General features: G+C 43.2%; 1 protein-coding gene across 11 annotated transcripts in view; it reads left to right on the top strand.

Annotated features, from left to right (window-relative positions):
* Positions 1-14,878, top strand: part of AFF2 (ALF transcription elongation factor 2) — a 710,743-nt gene that overhangs the window by 556,339 nt on the left and 139,526 nt on the right. For 9 of the 11 annotated variants that reach the window (XM_047715962.1, XM_047715955.1, XM_047715956.1 and 6 more), the window contains 3 exons: positions 6,215-6,301; positions 11,765-11,801; positions 12,138-12,171. In XM_047715962.1, coding sequence (XP_047571918.1) covers positions 6,215-6,301; positions 11,765-11,801; positions 12,138-12,171 — 158 coding nt within the window. The remainder of the gene's footprint in view (positions 1-6,214; positions 6,302-11,764; positions 11,802-12,137; positions 12,172-14,878) is intronic. The other 2 variants (XM_047715960.1, XM_047715959.1) reach the window with 1 other exon arrangement.

The following is a 14,878-nucleotide window of genomic DNA, read 5'->3' as shown; positions in this document are numbered from 1 at the left end:
ATCCCCCTTAGCACACAATAACACAACACACCCCCACCCTTAGCTGTAGGAGTTCTGTGTGAGGTTTGATGGATGCCTTCCTAATGCCAAGATGTGCTGTGGCCACTTCCCAGTCTCCAAACTAGGATCTTGTTTCCCAAGTGCTGTCCATGTTCGAGACTGTGGCCTGGCCAGACTTAAAAAGGCTCTTGAATCTTAAGTAAGCAGCCCATTTTGTATGAGCATCTTTAGGACAAAACATTTTGGGAAACACAATGTCTATCCTGAGAGGGCCCAGAGGAGAAAGGTAAAGAGAGAGACTGACCAGTAGCTCTTCCCATGTGCCCTGATTCCTTGCATGGGAACTTTTATGACCCTGGCCAAAGGGCTCCATCCTCCAGCCCTTGTCTTCCCAGGGCCTGCTAGGAAGGGGAGCCTGCCAAGGGAAGCAGGCAGGTGCATGTTTCTGCAGGGGTCCTGTGCTCGCTGGCCGCACTGGGAGTGACAGGCTGTGCAGGCTACAGTCTCCCTGTGGGTCCTCTCCCAGCTCCCAGCTCGGCTCCCTGTGGGGGCCCCAGGCCAAGGCCTGCTCCAGCACCCATGGTCCATTTCCTGTTGAACAGCTGGCCTCACTGCTGCTGCAGAGAACAGTGCTAAAACCCCTTCCTGGGAGAAGCAGAACCTCCTGCAGGCCTGTTAGCAATTGATAGTGGATTGTGGACTGAAGAATTGTCCTGATGCCCAATTCCCTGGGCTGACCCTGCTGGGAACACCAAGGGCCTTTGCCCCTTTCTGCCTAGCAATCCTCATGCCTCACTCCACCTCACTCCCTGTTGCTGGCTCTTCAGAGAACCATCAGGGCCCATGAGTACAATCATTTATTCAAAATTAGATTTTCCAGTAAGTTATTGACAGCCTCCTACCCACCCACCCCTGACATACATGGGGTTTTCCTCTGGAGGAGGAAGGGCCCTTTGAAGAAGCTGTCTGGACCATAGTGAACACACCCACATGCAGAGCTGGAATCCATGGACTGGAGTTCCTAGTTTCAGGTTTTCGTCAGTTCTGGAGTAAGGAAGGTGCCGATGTTCTGTGTCCCCAGACTATGTGGCACCCTGGACTATGCCGTGTCTGTATTTGCTTTCCTATTACGCTTCCTGGCACTAAAAACAGGAAGAAAGCTATCCCCTCCCCCAATGGCAGTTGGAGTCCAAGGTCACTTAAGTCTAAGTCTCTGAAAATAAACTCCAACCGAATTTTGTGGACTTCTGTTCAATCATATTTGTGTTTTAAAAACAGCTGCTCCCACTGTTATTCTTCATCACAAGAATTTGTACTTCCCAAATTGCAGCTGTTTTGGTCTTTGCATTTCAATAGAGGGGAGGGGCAAGGTGTATGGAACCCCTCTCAGCTGGAGCCCTGGACAGAGCCTGAGCTGCCTGTCTGCTAAGCTCATCATGCAGGCAGTGCTCAAGGTCTGCTTGCAGGGCTCGTCCTGGCAGGTCTTATGCATGTCCAACACCATACTGTCCAGACCCCTGAGCCATGCAGTAGCTCCCTTTCCCTTGCGGCAGGCCTGAAGACGTGGCGGCAGAGGTTAACAGTGGGAACAGCTGCAAGAACCCCTGGAGGCCATCTCAGCCAAAGCCCACGTGCTGCAGGTCGGAACACTGAGGCTCAGAGAGGGCAAGCAGCTTGACCAGGGTCACTCAGGTAGCTCTCTGCCAATCTGGGACATGAGTTAAGCTCTCCTTACTCTTAGTCCAGGGATCTTTGGGGGATCATTCTGACTCTAACAACAATAATGAAATATGTAAGCTCCCACCATTTCATTCATGAATATAGTTATATGAAAAATTAATCATCTCTTTAGTTAAATCTTCATGGTAAGGACCTTAATATTTATGTTATGCTGTTTAACCCAAATATACACCACTTGAACATCTACCACATAGAATGTTCCTCTGAAAGGAATACACATGCAGATACACACATACACACATATATGTGCACACGCTCGGCTCCTCTCACCTTCACTATGAAGCCTTTCCCGAAAGCCTCACACAATAGATTCCTTCCAGCACCTGGGCATATTCCCCTTGGGAGGTGGTTAGCTTATTAAGCAGAGTGAGCTCTTCTCGAGTAGGAGCTTGACTTTGTATCCTTTCTAGATCCCAGGGTCTTATACATAATGAATATTTGGTAGAAGTTAGTAGAACAAAACAGACCCAGCCATTTACTGATTGTGTGGCCTTGGATAGGTCACTTGATCTCTTGTGTCTCCAAAGGAGTATGATGGTAACTCCTGCCTCTTTATCTTGTAGCATACAAAGACTGAGTGTGGAAACTGAGTGCTTGGCACACTCTAAGTGCTTGGTGAATCTTGCTATGATTCTTATTATTAATTCAAACACAGAAACTTCAGACACTAATAATAATAATATCTCATATTAACTAGTCACTATATACTAGGCACTGGAGATACAAAGTTGAGGAAGACAAGGCTGGGACAACATCCTAGTTACTATAAAGAACAGCTAGCCGGACAGCTCTGTGTTAGGGGAGTCTGGAACCAGACTTTCTTCTACTCCTTAGCCAGTGGTGCACCCAGCTTGTGTGTCTAAGTCCAACAAAGTGATTCTCCCCACAAGTTGTTTTAGATTCACCAGAGTTCTAGCCATGAACTATGATATGGATAATATGGTGTAGGAGTAATCACTCGTGGAAAACTGTGCCTTATCTGGGCCACTGGAATGGCTCAATTGGTTGAGCATCCAACTCTTGATTTTTGGCTCGGGTCATGATCTCAGGGTCAGGAGATTGATCCCCCTGTTGGGCCCTGTGCTCAGCAGGAGTCTGCTTGCGATTCTCTCCCTGGGCCCCTCCACACTACCCCTCTCAAGTAGATAAAAAAAAATCTTAAAAACAAAAAAAAAAAAAAAAGAAAGAAAGAAAGAGAGGGATGCCTGGGTGTCTCAGTCAGTTGAGTGTCTGAATCTTGGTTTCAGCTTAGGTCATGATCTCAAGGCCATGGGATCGAGCCCTGCATTGGGCTCTGTGGTCAGCATGGGGTCTGTTTGAGATTCAATGCCACCCTCTGCTCCTCCCCCATTAGTGCTCTAAACAAATAAACAAACAAACAAATAAAATCTTTTAAAAAAGAAAATTGGGCCTTTTCTGATTTTTCTGGGTTTGACCTTGAAGTCTTCAGTTCACACTAATTTAAGCATCCACCCCATGGTTAGAGATCACATAGAACTCTCGTCGCTTGTGAAACCTATTCTTTGTCAAGTGCTGAAAGATAACACATCATTTCTTCCTTCGTTCTTTCTCCATTAACCATGGTAGTCAACTCTACAATAATAGTCGACCTAGCTGGGGTAGAGGAAAGAATGTGTGCTTTGGAACTGGTCCTCAGCATTCACTTACCACTGTCCAGTGGCAAGATGAGCCCCTGCTTTAGTTCTTTCTTGGGGAGGATTGAGGGAGCCTGGAGATGAAGGAGCTTCAGACCCATTTCATGTGCATGCATGCCTACATCTGTGTTGTTAATGGGAGTGGTGCTTGGTGTTCAGTACGGGTGCTCAGCCCTGGAGCCTGTTGGAGAAGCTTTGGCAACACTCTGCAGCAGGTACTCATCCCTATCTGATGAACAGGCAGACTTAGTATAGTTACATTGGGATGCATGGGTGTTCTTATCTTGAGAATAGCAAGAACATAAAAATAGATTAATATCCTTCAAGTGTGAATGAAAAGGATGACAATGGAAAATCTGCTGTGAGCTTTTCACACTTTACAGGTCTAGCTCATTTTGAGAAGTGAAAGAACTTGCACCAAAGTTTCTTGCTGAAGATAGCTTTTCAGGAAATTATATTCCTTTCAACTACACCTTCTGTGCTTTAATCAAATGAATCAGTGGTAACACGGAATCGGCTTGCCATTTCCTGAAATCTCACATTTCCAATAGAGAATCAGTTGCTGAAAATGCAGACGCGGTCGTGGTTCCTTGTGGCCTGGCCAGCAATGCGGCATGCTTGGACAGCAATTTGAGATAACCCTGTTCTGCCACAGAGTAAATTCAGATGACCTGGGGGAGAGGGGTACACCTCTGAGGAGGGAGTTCATCCTTTCAGGTGTCTGAAACACATTTTCTTTTTTTTTTTTTTTAAGATTTTTATTTATTTATTTGACACAGAGAGAGAGATCACGAGTAGGCAGAGAGGCAGGCAGAGAGAGAGGGAGAAGCAGGCTCCCAGCTGAGAAGAGAGCCTGACGTGGGGCTCGAACCCAGGACCCTGAGATCATGACCTGAGCCAAAGGCAGAGGCTTAACCCACTGAGCCACCCAGGTGCCCCTGAAACACCTTTTCAAAAACCCAGGGGCACTGCCTAGTTGCCGATAAGAGACAACTCTTCCAGATCCCAATGGGGACCTTCCTGCCCCTTAGCTAAATAAGACCTGTATGTTTTACATGGGACAGATTTTGGAGAAGACCAACCTTCATCAGTAAAAGAAAACACCTAAAATGTAAAATAAATCCTTCAGTAATTAGAATTAGGCTTCCAACTCTTGTCGCGGAGAGTTACTTTGGGCCAGTGTTGATGAATGCAGAAGTAGCATAGGAACGTTATCAACTGCATACAAATGCACAACTCAAAAACACTTGAAAATAGTCTCTCTCTTAAGTAGGTTAAGCATCCCCTCTAAATCTCATATGCATTTTTAATGTCCTTAGTGCCTCCTTTTAAATAGTGCTAGGTAGACTCCAATCTGTGTCAGCCCTTGTCTGAATCATACTTACGAATTCTGCTTTAGCACTGCTGCTGTGAATGAATCCATGAAGTAGCTCTTCATACATCAAAGGCTCTTTTTGAACTGGGTAATTATAGAAGGGGGGGAAAAACATGTTTCAGTGCTACCTGAGAGTCCTTATTAATATTACCTTTGAAATGACTAATTATGTTACCCGTAAAGATGGGGAGAAAGTGTTATGTAACTGTCTCATTAAAAATAAATAAATAAATAAATAAAAAGACCTTTCATAAACTTTGATCCTCTCCACTCCTCCCCAAAGCTTTTCATTTTGTCCATTATTGCACTGGTTTTTATGTTGAGTGTTTCTATACCAGAATGTCTGATGAGTGCAACACAGGCTGGTCTGCTCCTGCTTCATAAACTGTGTCATCCCTGGTGCTGGGACCTTGGGCCTATGATTTAGTCACCCTTCTTCTCAGAGTAAATCATGTTGGCCACGAGCCCTAAGACTCAAGCAAGATTTGAACAGCAGCTCTTTTCAAACTGGGAGTTTAAAGGAATCAAGAAGGTGCCCCTGTTGATAATGGGGAATGGGAGCTGCAGGGACCTCTCCTTCCTATGTTGAGACTCGAACTCACAGGAGCACCCTGTGTCTGGCTGGGCGGAATGGCACTACCAATCTCATAGTAACCTTCTCTGTGAATGAGAACAAATTCTCCTCAGCGGCCTTGTCTTTGCATGGAGAAATCAACGACACATGCCCAACCTTGTTACTGTGAGGCTCCGCCAAGGGAAAGGAGTATAAGAGTATCCAGAGGGAGGGAGCAAAGGTAGTGACCGTACTGCCCTCCCCCCGCCGAGCTGGGCAGATCACATGGGAAACAGGATACCAGGAGCTGGAAGAGCCCCAGGCCATCAGAAGGCCCTCCTGGAAGCACTTAGGAGAGTTGACAGAATGCAGAACCCAAGCATTAGAAGAAAAGTTAAAGGCTCCCAATGAATGAATAAAGAAGCTACAAATGTCTCAGACTAGAGAAAGGCAGTACCAGGAGATAGGATTGCTGTCTTCCACCAGCTGAAGGCTTGCCACGCGAAAGAAGAGGAGATGAGATATATTCTGTGTGGTTCCAAAGTATGATCCTTAGAGAGTGACTCCTGGGAGACAGGCGTTTAGCTCACAACCAGGAGGAATAGTGTGATCAGACTGTCTCAATGTGGGACAGGCTGCTTCAAGACTTAGTGAGCTCCCTGTTCCTGGCTCTGTGGGAGTGGATGTCAGATGGCCCCTTGCGTCGTAGATAGGCTTCCAGAACCAGAATGGGGCAGGGGAGCAGATGGAATTGATTTAAGTTCTCCTGAAAACAATTAAGGCCAGCTGAGTCCTTAAGTATTTATAAAGGACCCTACTATATTTAGTGCCAAGAAAATATTTCATTTGCTAAGTGCCCCAAAATAAAGTTTCTTTGTTTTTCCTCACCAGGAGATGACCCATTCCTGGCCTGCTCCTCTCACTGCCATGCATACTTCCGGAAACTCCGAGAAGAACTCACTTTGCATCCCAGGACAGGTCAATTCTCTTGCTACCTCCATTTTCCTTTATCTTATTTCAGTTGTACCAGTCTTCCAACTGGAGTCTTAAAAATACCGATGGCCTCGATGTTCTAGTGCTATAAAATCTAGACTTCCTCAGGGTGCCGGTGTAGCTCAGTCAGTTGAGCATCCAACTCCTGGTTTCAGCTCAGGTCATGGTCTCAGGGTCATGAGATCAAGCCCCGCATTGGGCTCCATGCTCAGCACAAAGTCTGCTTGAGATTCTTTCTCCCTCCCTCTTCCTCCCCATCTGCTCCTTTTCCTGCTTACCCTCTCTCTCTAAAATAAATAAAATCTTTACAAAAATCCAGACCTCCTCTTTCCCTTCGAGATAATATAAATCTCCTTTATCCTGAAGCAGAGTCTTTTTTAAAAGATTTTATTTATTTGAGAGAGAGGGAGAGAGAGTGAGCAAGTGAGAGGGAAAGAGAGAAAACACGAGCAGAGGGAGAAGGAGAAGCAGACTCCCCACTGAGCAGGGAGCCCGATAATGGGCTCGATTCCAGGATCCCAGGATCAGGACCTGAGCCTAAGGCAGAAGCTTAACCTACTGAGCCACCAAGGTGTCCCCCAAAGGAGAGTCTTTAAGACCATATATACTCAGATGCTGGCCTGTATATTGTACTACCTAGAGCCCTGTCACTGTCCAAGTTACTGTGTCCAGAACTGATGAATTACAAGAATGAGCTCATCCATTTAAGAAGACCAACTTGTTGATGTAACAACAACATCCAAGATTTTCTTTTTTAATTAAAAAACCTATACTCTTCACCCTAATGGGTCGATTTTCAATTTTGTTTGTCACCTTCCAGTCCTTGCTCATAAGCACACAGATCTTTACATGCCAACACATCATATTGATAGAACTTCAAATTTTTTTAAAAGATTTTGTTTATTTGACAGACAGAGATCACATGTAGGCAGAGAGGCAGGCAGAGAGAGAGGGGGGAAGCAGGCTCCCCGCTGAGCAGAGAGCCCAATGCAGGGCTCAGTCCCAGGATCCTGAGATCATGACCTGAGCCGAAGGCAGAGGCTTAAACCACTGAGCCACCCAGGCGCCCTGAACTTCAAATGTTTAATTGTTTTCCTCACCTGCTCCCAGTAAGATTTTTTTCTCACCATCACTTTTTAAAATGCTGAAATCCCCATGGCTATTCTAATAACACGCTTTAAAAGAAAAAGTAATGTCTTTCTCCCTTCCTTCCTTCCATCCAATTAACCGTCCATCCATCCGTTTATCCAGAAACCATTTTCTGAGGTCATATAATAAGACTTAAAGTTAGGGATGAAGAAAAACCCTCCATGGGTTATCAGCTAAATGACAAAACAGTGCAGGAAGTGTCTTCACAGAGAATTGGAGGTTCAGAGAAGTATCTAACGGTCCCTGGGTGTTGAGGAAGTGCTCAGAGAGGTGGCAGAATTTGTAGGATGCCAACAACTTTGACAGGTGGAGAAGGACTGGAAACAAGAACACTCCACTGCAGAACAGGATGGACTAAGGCACGAGAAGATGTAGGATCATGGCATGATCCATACTGATGTGGTCTCAGGTGGCTGGTTCAGAGTTCTTGTGATGGGAAGCAGAGAGAGATCTGAACCCCAGGCAAATGAATGCATCTCTATAAAAGACCCTGAGTACCAGTCAAGGAATTTAGACTATTTGTAGAAGAAGGAACCCAGTCATCCTTAACATCCCTGCCAAGGGATCCATCCAGACATTTCAGGCGTTGAATCCATCCCTGGTTCAGCAATTGCAGTGTTTTCAGCTGTGTTCTCCAATTTTGGAGATAATTTGTGCAAGTTGCAATTTTGACATTTACAAGTGTATACAATAGAACTGGTTGTTTAAATGCGCTTTTGTAGTAAGTGCACAATTTGGAATCAAGCACTAGTTGCATTTTCTGCCAATTATCTGTGCTCCCATCAACCCCATGATAAAGGTAGAGGCAACTGGCATGAAATGGTGAAACCAGGATGGATACACACCCACTCTTTTGTTTCACTTGGTTCTAGCCAAAATGTTGGTTTGAAAGAAAAGTACATCAACACCGTAATGCCATGATGTGCATTGCCTCATTCTAAGCACATCATATCTAGTAAATAATTCAATCCTCATTGAAACCCAAAGAGATTGGTAATTCAACTCTCCCTAACTCACAGATGAGGAAACTGAGGCACGGAGTAAAATAATGTGCTCTGAATCACCCAGCTAATAAATCAGCGAACCAGCCTTTTGATTCAGGTGTTATGACGATGTGTTTATCACACAGGCTTACAGATGCCTTGGTTCAAAGTCCATTTTCCAAAACATGGCCATGTACAGTAAATACACTTGTCTAGGTGCCCCCCTTCCCTCAGCACTCGTGCTGGACCGAGGTGACACCATCTTCTCAGAAAGCATCCATATTGTACATTCATGTTAGAGCCGGAGAATCGCCTTGGGGGCTACAGACCTGGCTGCTTTTAATCCTGGCTCTGCCAATCACTAGCCAGATGGTCCAGCTTCAGTTCTTACAAGCCTCAGTTTCCCCATCTGTGCTATCTGTGCATGTATCTGTGCACGCATGCCTGTGTGAACCATGTAATCCCCAAGGGGTTTTCAGCTCAGAGAGTCAATGAGTCTGCAGACTTACAAAAACAGACACAGTTGAAAATTCCCTACTTACTGAAATTTACGCTCACATTCCAAGTTGAAAATGCCCTTTTCTCAGAAGGAATAAAAGGACTCACAAGGAAGGGAGTACACTGCTGAGCAGAAGTGAGGGAACTGATAGTATCCCCAGGGGAAGTTCAGTAAAGGCTTCACAGAGATGATCCAACTCTGGCGTCTATAACTCAAGCTTTCTTGGAATCCAGCCACACTGATTCATTTACATATCAGCTGCGACTGCTCTTGCAGAGCAGTGACAGAGTTGAGTACTTGTGACAGAGACTATATGCCCAACCCACCCCAAAGCTTAAAATCTTGAGTATCCTGCCCTTTACAGGAAAAGTTTGCCAGTCACTGCTCTGGACCAAGATCCTGTGGGAATGTCTGATTGTGGGCTTATCATCACAGTTATTACTGAAAATATCCTCACTTAAGCTTGTGAAAACAATTGGATGTCATTATATTCTGTTGCTAAAATTACTTATGTGACATGCCTATGAAAGAAACACACAGATCAAAGTCAAGCCTCTTTTTTAAAAAAATTATATTATGGGCATCAATAATTATGGCATGAACAATGCAGATTTTTCACACAGCCAAGCTATTTCCAGTTGGGATTGGGTGTGTTTGTATGGTAACTTGGGTGTTATCCAAAGGTGTTTCATTTGTTTGGAATTCTGGTTTTAAAAACTCTTATGCAGCTTAACATTAAAAACAGTAATAAAGGGGCACCTGGGTGGCTCACTCAATAGAGCATCTGGCTCTTGATCTCAGAGTTGTGAGTTCAAGTTCCACGTTGGGTGTGGAGACTACTTAAAAAAAAAAAAAGTATCAAGAATGTATAACTCCAGTAACCCTAATGCAATAAATAATGCAATCCTCAAATTCATTTCATAAATCACTGCCCCAGTGCCTTGAGCAACTGACTGTTCGGGCCTAAAGTCCAGAATACTTGGATGAAGATTAAAACATCGGGCCATCTTCCTGGGACCAGTACAGGGACTGGCTAGCTGCATGTGTTACTCTCTAACCAAGTGTTTCGTTTATTTGACTTTGGAACTTGTCATTTGATTCCCAGTAATATACGAGCCCAAATTTGCCCCATATGATTGTAATGAAATCCCTTGTAAAAAATAACGGGTAGAAATATTGTATATAGTGAAGGGCATACAAATGGTTAACCCCCCATTTATCTGGCATCCTGGGAAAGAAATGAGGTGTTCTGGGCAATCAAAATTCTTGGATAACCAAAGGCCCATCCTTCCATAGGAATCATGTAATACAAATCATTTTGAGATGTAATTAATATTTTTCTGACTTCTTATAAATATTCTACTAAACATGCTTTTGTCTTTCTTGATAACTTAGACATTATGATGAGCACCAGTTATTGGACTATGTTGTAATTATGCCCTCAGGAGCTATTAAGATGCGTAGGAATGCCTGCCTCTATATTAAATAACCATAGACTCCTGTGCTTTGTAAGTTCTAACTTGGCTATGTTATCTTCTTTGGCCCCCTTTGCTGTCAGTTTTCATGTCTCAGTGTTCCCAGTGGTTGTGCCTCTAGGACAGTTTCCCCTTCCTCGCCATCTATGATTTGCTAAGGATTGGGAATCAAATGGCCATCCATGTTAGAGTTTTCTGTCAAAAGTCAGTTCTCTATCAAGTGAGGGTAGAGAAGCCTTTGAGAAACCTTTTTCATATCATGTGGAGTTTATGGTAGTCTTCTGGAGTGGTGATCTTGCTGGAAGCGAAGTCTCCTTAGCAACAAAATCATGCTAAATAGATCAAAACATTCACTTGCCATGAAAGGACAACGTTATTGTTCTTGATTACTTCTCTTTTTTTTTTTTTTTCAGATGTCCCTTGATTACTTCTCTTAAAGACAAATGATGCTTTGATTTTTGTTTTTCCTTGTATAGGGTGGCAAGATTAGGCTTCAAAACTAGATTACTTACAGCAGCACTGGACATAACCAATTCTTGTATTCCCTTGAATTCGTTGTCTCCCTTTTGAAGCTCTTATCTTGTAGTCAGTTCTTTCCCTTCTGTCCCCATGGTGCCATGCGTGCTCTGTCCATTGTCATAGTGCTTCTGCCTGCGAGTTTGGGCAGGATCCACACAGGTGTGCCATACTCCCAGAAAGCACCATGTGTAGAAATCTATATTTCTCAAAATCAGTGAATGAGTTGCGTGCAGGATGACTTTAAAATCAAATCTAAATCCCTTTAAATAATGTGCTCCACTCGCATATTTCAAATGGCTTCCTGTATGTCACCAAAATTGTAATGAAGTTTTAAGAACACTTGTCTTGTGAAAACGAGATCCATCTATCGTGTATGTATCACAGTTAAGGTAGAAAATTGGGGTTGTTCCTATAAAAGGGAACAACTGAGCACATCTATTAATTTCAGTCTTGTTTACACTTCAACAAAAACCAGGATCATTTGTTAGTTTGAACCAGAGCCTTTCTTTCCTTAGAGACATCATTGCTAGCTAAGTGAGAAATTAGACACTTGAATTTCATACATGTGGGTCATTCGTTCCCATGTTGCACACGTTTCATCAGTCTGATGGAATGGAAGTTATGGTCATGTTATGGCAGGTGTGACTAGCAATTGTTTATCCTTCAAATAGACCTAGGGATAGAAGCCAACTTAATGGAATTGTTAAGAGTGGCTTCTTTTTGGTGAACACTAGGCAAGTTCTGCCTTCAATAATAACAAATACACCCTTTGTTCCCTCTGTAGTATTTCACTAATATTTGTCTCATGTGTTCCTCCTTATAGGAATCCCAACACCTGACTCCAGGATTCACCTTACAAAGTAAGTGTTTTTTAAAAATTATACTTAGTCCAAACATTCATGTCATCTCCTCCCTTACTTTCTTCTCTTTCCTACCTGATATCATGAAAACATGAATTGACAGTGGCAAAAAGTCATATTGTGATATATCCAATTGGTTCCTTTACTTTTTCATCTGTGATTTATGACAGGATGCTAAAAATGTGTGTGTGTGTGTGTGTGTGTGTGTGTGTGTGTGTGTGTACGCATCTGTGTTTGTAACTGGAAGGGCTGCATGTTTGAAGACCGATTTCATTCAGAGTGATCATTTGACAGTAGGAAATGTGGGTAATAATTACATGTGCCCTTTCTTTTCAGAGTGGAGTGACCCAACCAGCAGAGCTTCTACGAAGTTAGTATCACTGGAGGCGTGAGTACTGGGTTTCCAAAGCAGGCTTCTTCAGGGGCATTTGGCAAGGAAACATTGCCTCAGTGCTGAGTGAATCTTGTTCTCTCTCCTGCTCCTCGAAAATAGGAACCTTGGCTCATAGTAATATGGAGTTCGATTAGAGAGGAGAACGAGATCTCCCATAATAAACGAGTAACAGTAAAAATGAATGAGGTCACCATTAGACTCTCTAGTGAGGTAAATACAGGCTGGATTAATAATACCTGGAATATGAAAACACCTGTGATTCTTGACTAGTTGTCTGAACATTATGTAACTTCCACCACAGACCTCATCATACATGATATTCAGACATGACCAGCTAGGATGAAGAAAGGATACATCTCAGCAGCCATGTTGGGACATGAAGTGTTGAGTGGATTGTTATGGCCAGTCAGCTTGAGACCTTGCTATTTGCACGTCATCTGGTGACTGTATATTACAGACAAGCAAGGAGAGCCAGGAAGAGATGGAATAAGAGATTACATGATGTTGGGTTAAAGTTCAGAAGCCAGGGCCCTGTGATTCTCTCCGCACTGTCTGCATTTGTTATTGATGCTAACTAAAGGAGGGGTAAGGAGAAACCAATTTTCTCGGATTAACTACTGTAGATTTTGTAATATCCATTTGTCCAAGAATGTATCAAGGGAGTATTTCTCTCACAACTTCTTCCATTCCTAGTAATGGAAAATGAAAGTCAGCTTTTCTATGTGGGTAATAGTCACATAACTTGAAAATTTTTGAAATGAAATAATTTATGACATTCAAGTGGTCTAAGGGCACATTTGAAGTAAATCACTTACCTTTTGGAAGATCACAAATAATTGCCTAAAACAGCTGGGAATGACTCCCAAATAGACTGTGGCTCTAAGAAAGGCAATGGCATTTCTGTGTTCCTAGTTCCGTTGAACAGCAAAGCCCCCAGAGCCCTGGCCTCATCATCAGTTCTATTTGGTTTTCTGGCCTGATCTGTGCCTTCTCATTCCAAGTTCAATTTCAGCAACCAATAACTCTCATTTAGAGAGGTGAGAAAAAAGTAAGAAAGGGGGGAAATAAAGCCATAACCTTGAATTAAGGACCAAATTATGTGGAAACATGGAAATCCAAATTGTCTTTGATATTGTTCATTTCAGCTTTTCCATTCATTGCATCTTGAATTGCCCTTCCCCTTGTGATTCTGTGATTCTAGTAAACAATAGGTTTTATTCTCATACCTTGCCCTCCTCCCATTAAAATGTCAATAAAATTAATACACACACACACACACACACACACACACGCACACACACTTGAGCATTTAGGAAATCAACACAGGTTTCCAGAGTTGAAAAAATATAACAGTATTTTTCCCACTGGAAAATGATCTTACTCCTAAAGCAAGAGTATTAGGCTCCTGCTGTGAAATATGCTGATTTCCATATAGACCATAAAATTCAATATTTCAATAGTTTGTAACTAACAGAAATAAACTCGTCAATTGTGATTTATAGTTAGAAGCTGCATTTCCAGAAAACAGCATTTCATAGCACAGGGGTATATTGCGTAATTCAGTAGGACTAAGGTTCTCTATGGGAAGAGTCAATAAAACTGGAAGGTGCTGAGTCCACTTTATGAATGAGCTGCTCTCTTTTTTAGCTACTGGATCTAAGGGCCAAGTGTTGTCCATCAGATTTGAGCTGGAATAAGTTCCCTTCTTTATTGTAGGGTGTGGATTTATTATTTTTGCTTTTAGCTTCCAAACTATTATCTGCTTAGCCATTTCTATTACTCTCCCCTATTTTACTACTGTGTGCTTTTCAAGCCAGCTTCTAGGATTTTCCATGTGGCAGGGTAATCCTCCAGGCAACTAAGAACTTTCTGTGTGTGGATGGCCACTGGTGACTTGAGTTGGGTGGGAAACAGCCCCTGAGTTGGCCCTTGCTGCAGGAGACACACCTTCCTGAGACTGGCAGATATCCTGGATATGCTCCTGCCACTTTACTGCAGTGAGAGAGTAGAGAGTCTTGCAAAGCAGAATCCCTTAATTACTGGGAGACATTATTAGTTTTCCTCATCTTTGCTTCTCTTCCCCAGCTGATGAAAAGCAGACCTTCCATTTGGGCCTGGATTGTTTGTAAGGACTGCATGCATGGGCAGCAGGTTCAAAAGCACTGATCTAAGTATGTCCAAATCCAAACTGGGAACCCGCCAGGCTCCCTCTGTGTTTCTGACAGCCACACTTTCTCTGGGCCTGACCCCAACAGTCTGACTAACTTTTGGAGAACTGGGTCTTTCCTTGCTCAGTAGATTTCACTGCCATACAATGTTTTTTATGGTATGTCCATCCATGGGGTGCCATCCTCCCCATCCCGCTCTAAACATCCCGCTCTGTTTAGAACTCTCACTGCCTATTAGGCAAGAGCATTAAAAAAGGGGAGTTCCAAGATCTGAGTTCGCTTCTCTCTTCCATGGTAGTTATAGTATTGAGGGGAAAGCATTGATTCAGATGACAGGATTCGGATAATATGAGTGTAAATTATGGGGGAACTTTTTATTTCAAAATATACAGATAGAGCCTCCTAGGGGAAATTCAGCAAATTAATGAGCTATGTGTATACACATAAAGGTATACACACAAACACTTGTCAGAATTCAAAAATAGAGCTTCCCTATGACCTTGCAATTGCACTAC

Source organism: Lutra lutra, chromosome X (assembly GCF_902655055.1).
Source record: "Lutra lutra chromosome X, mLutLut1.2, whole genome shotgun sequence".
NCBI lineage: Eukaryota > Metazoa > Chordata > Mammalia > Carnivora > Mustelidae > Lutra > Lutra lutra.
Note: the sequence above shows the minus strand (reverse complement) of the source record. Positions and strands in the feature narration are given on the sequence as shown.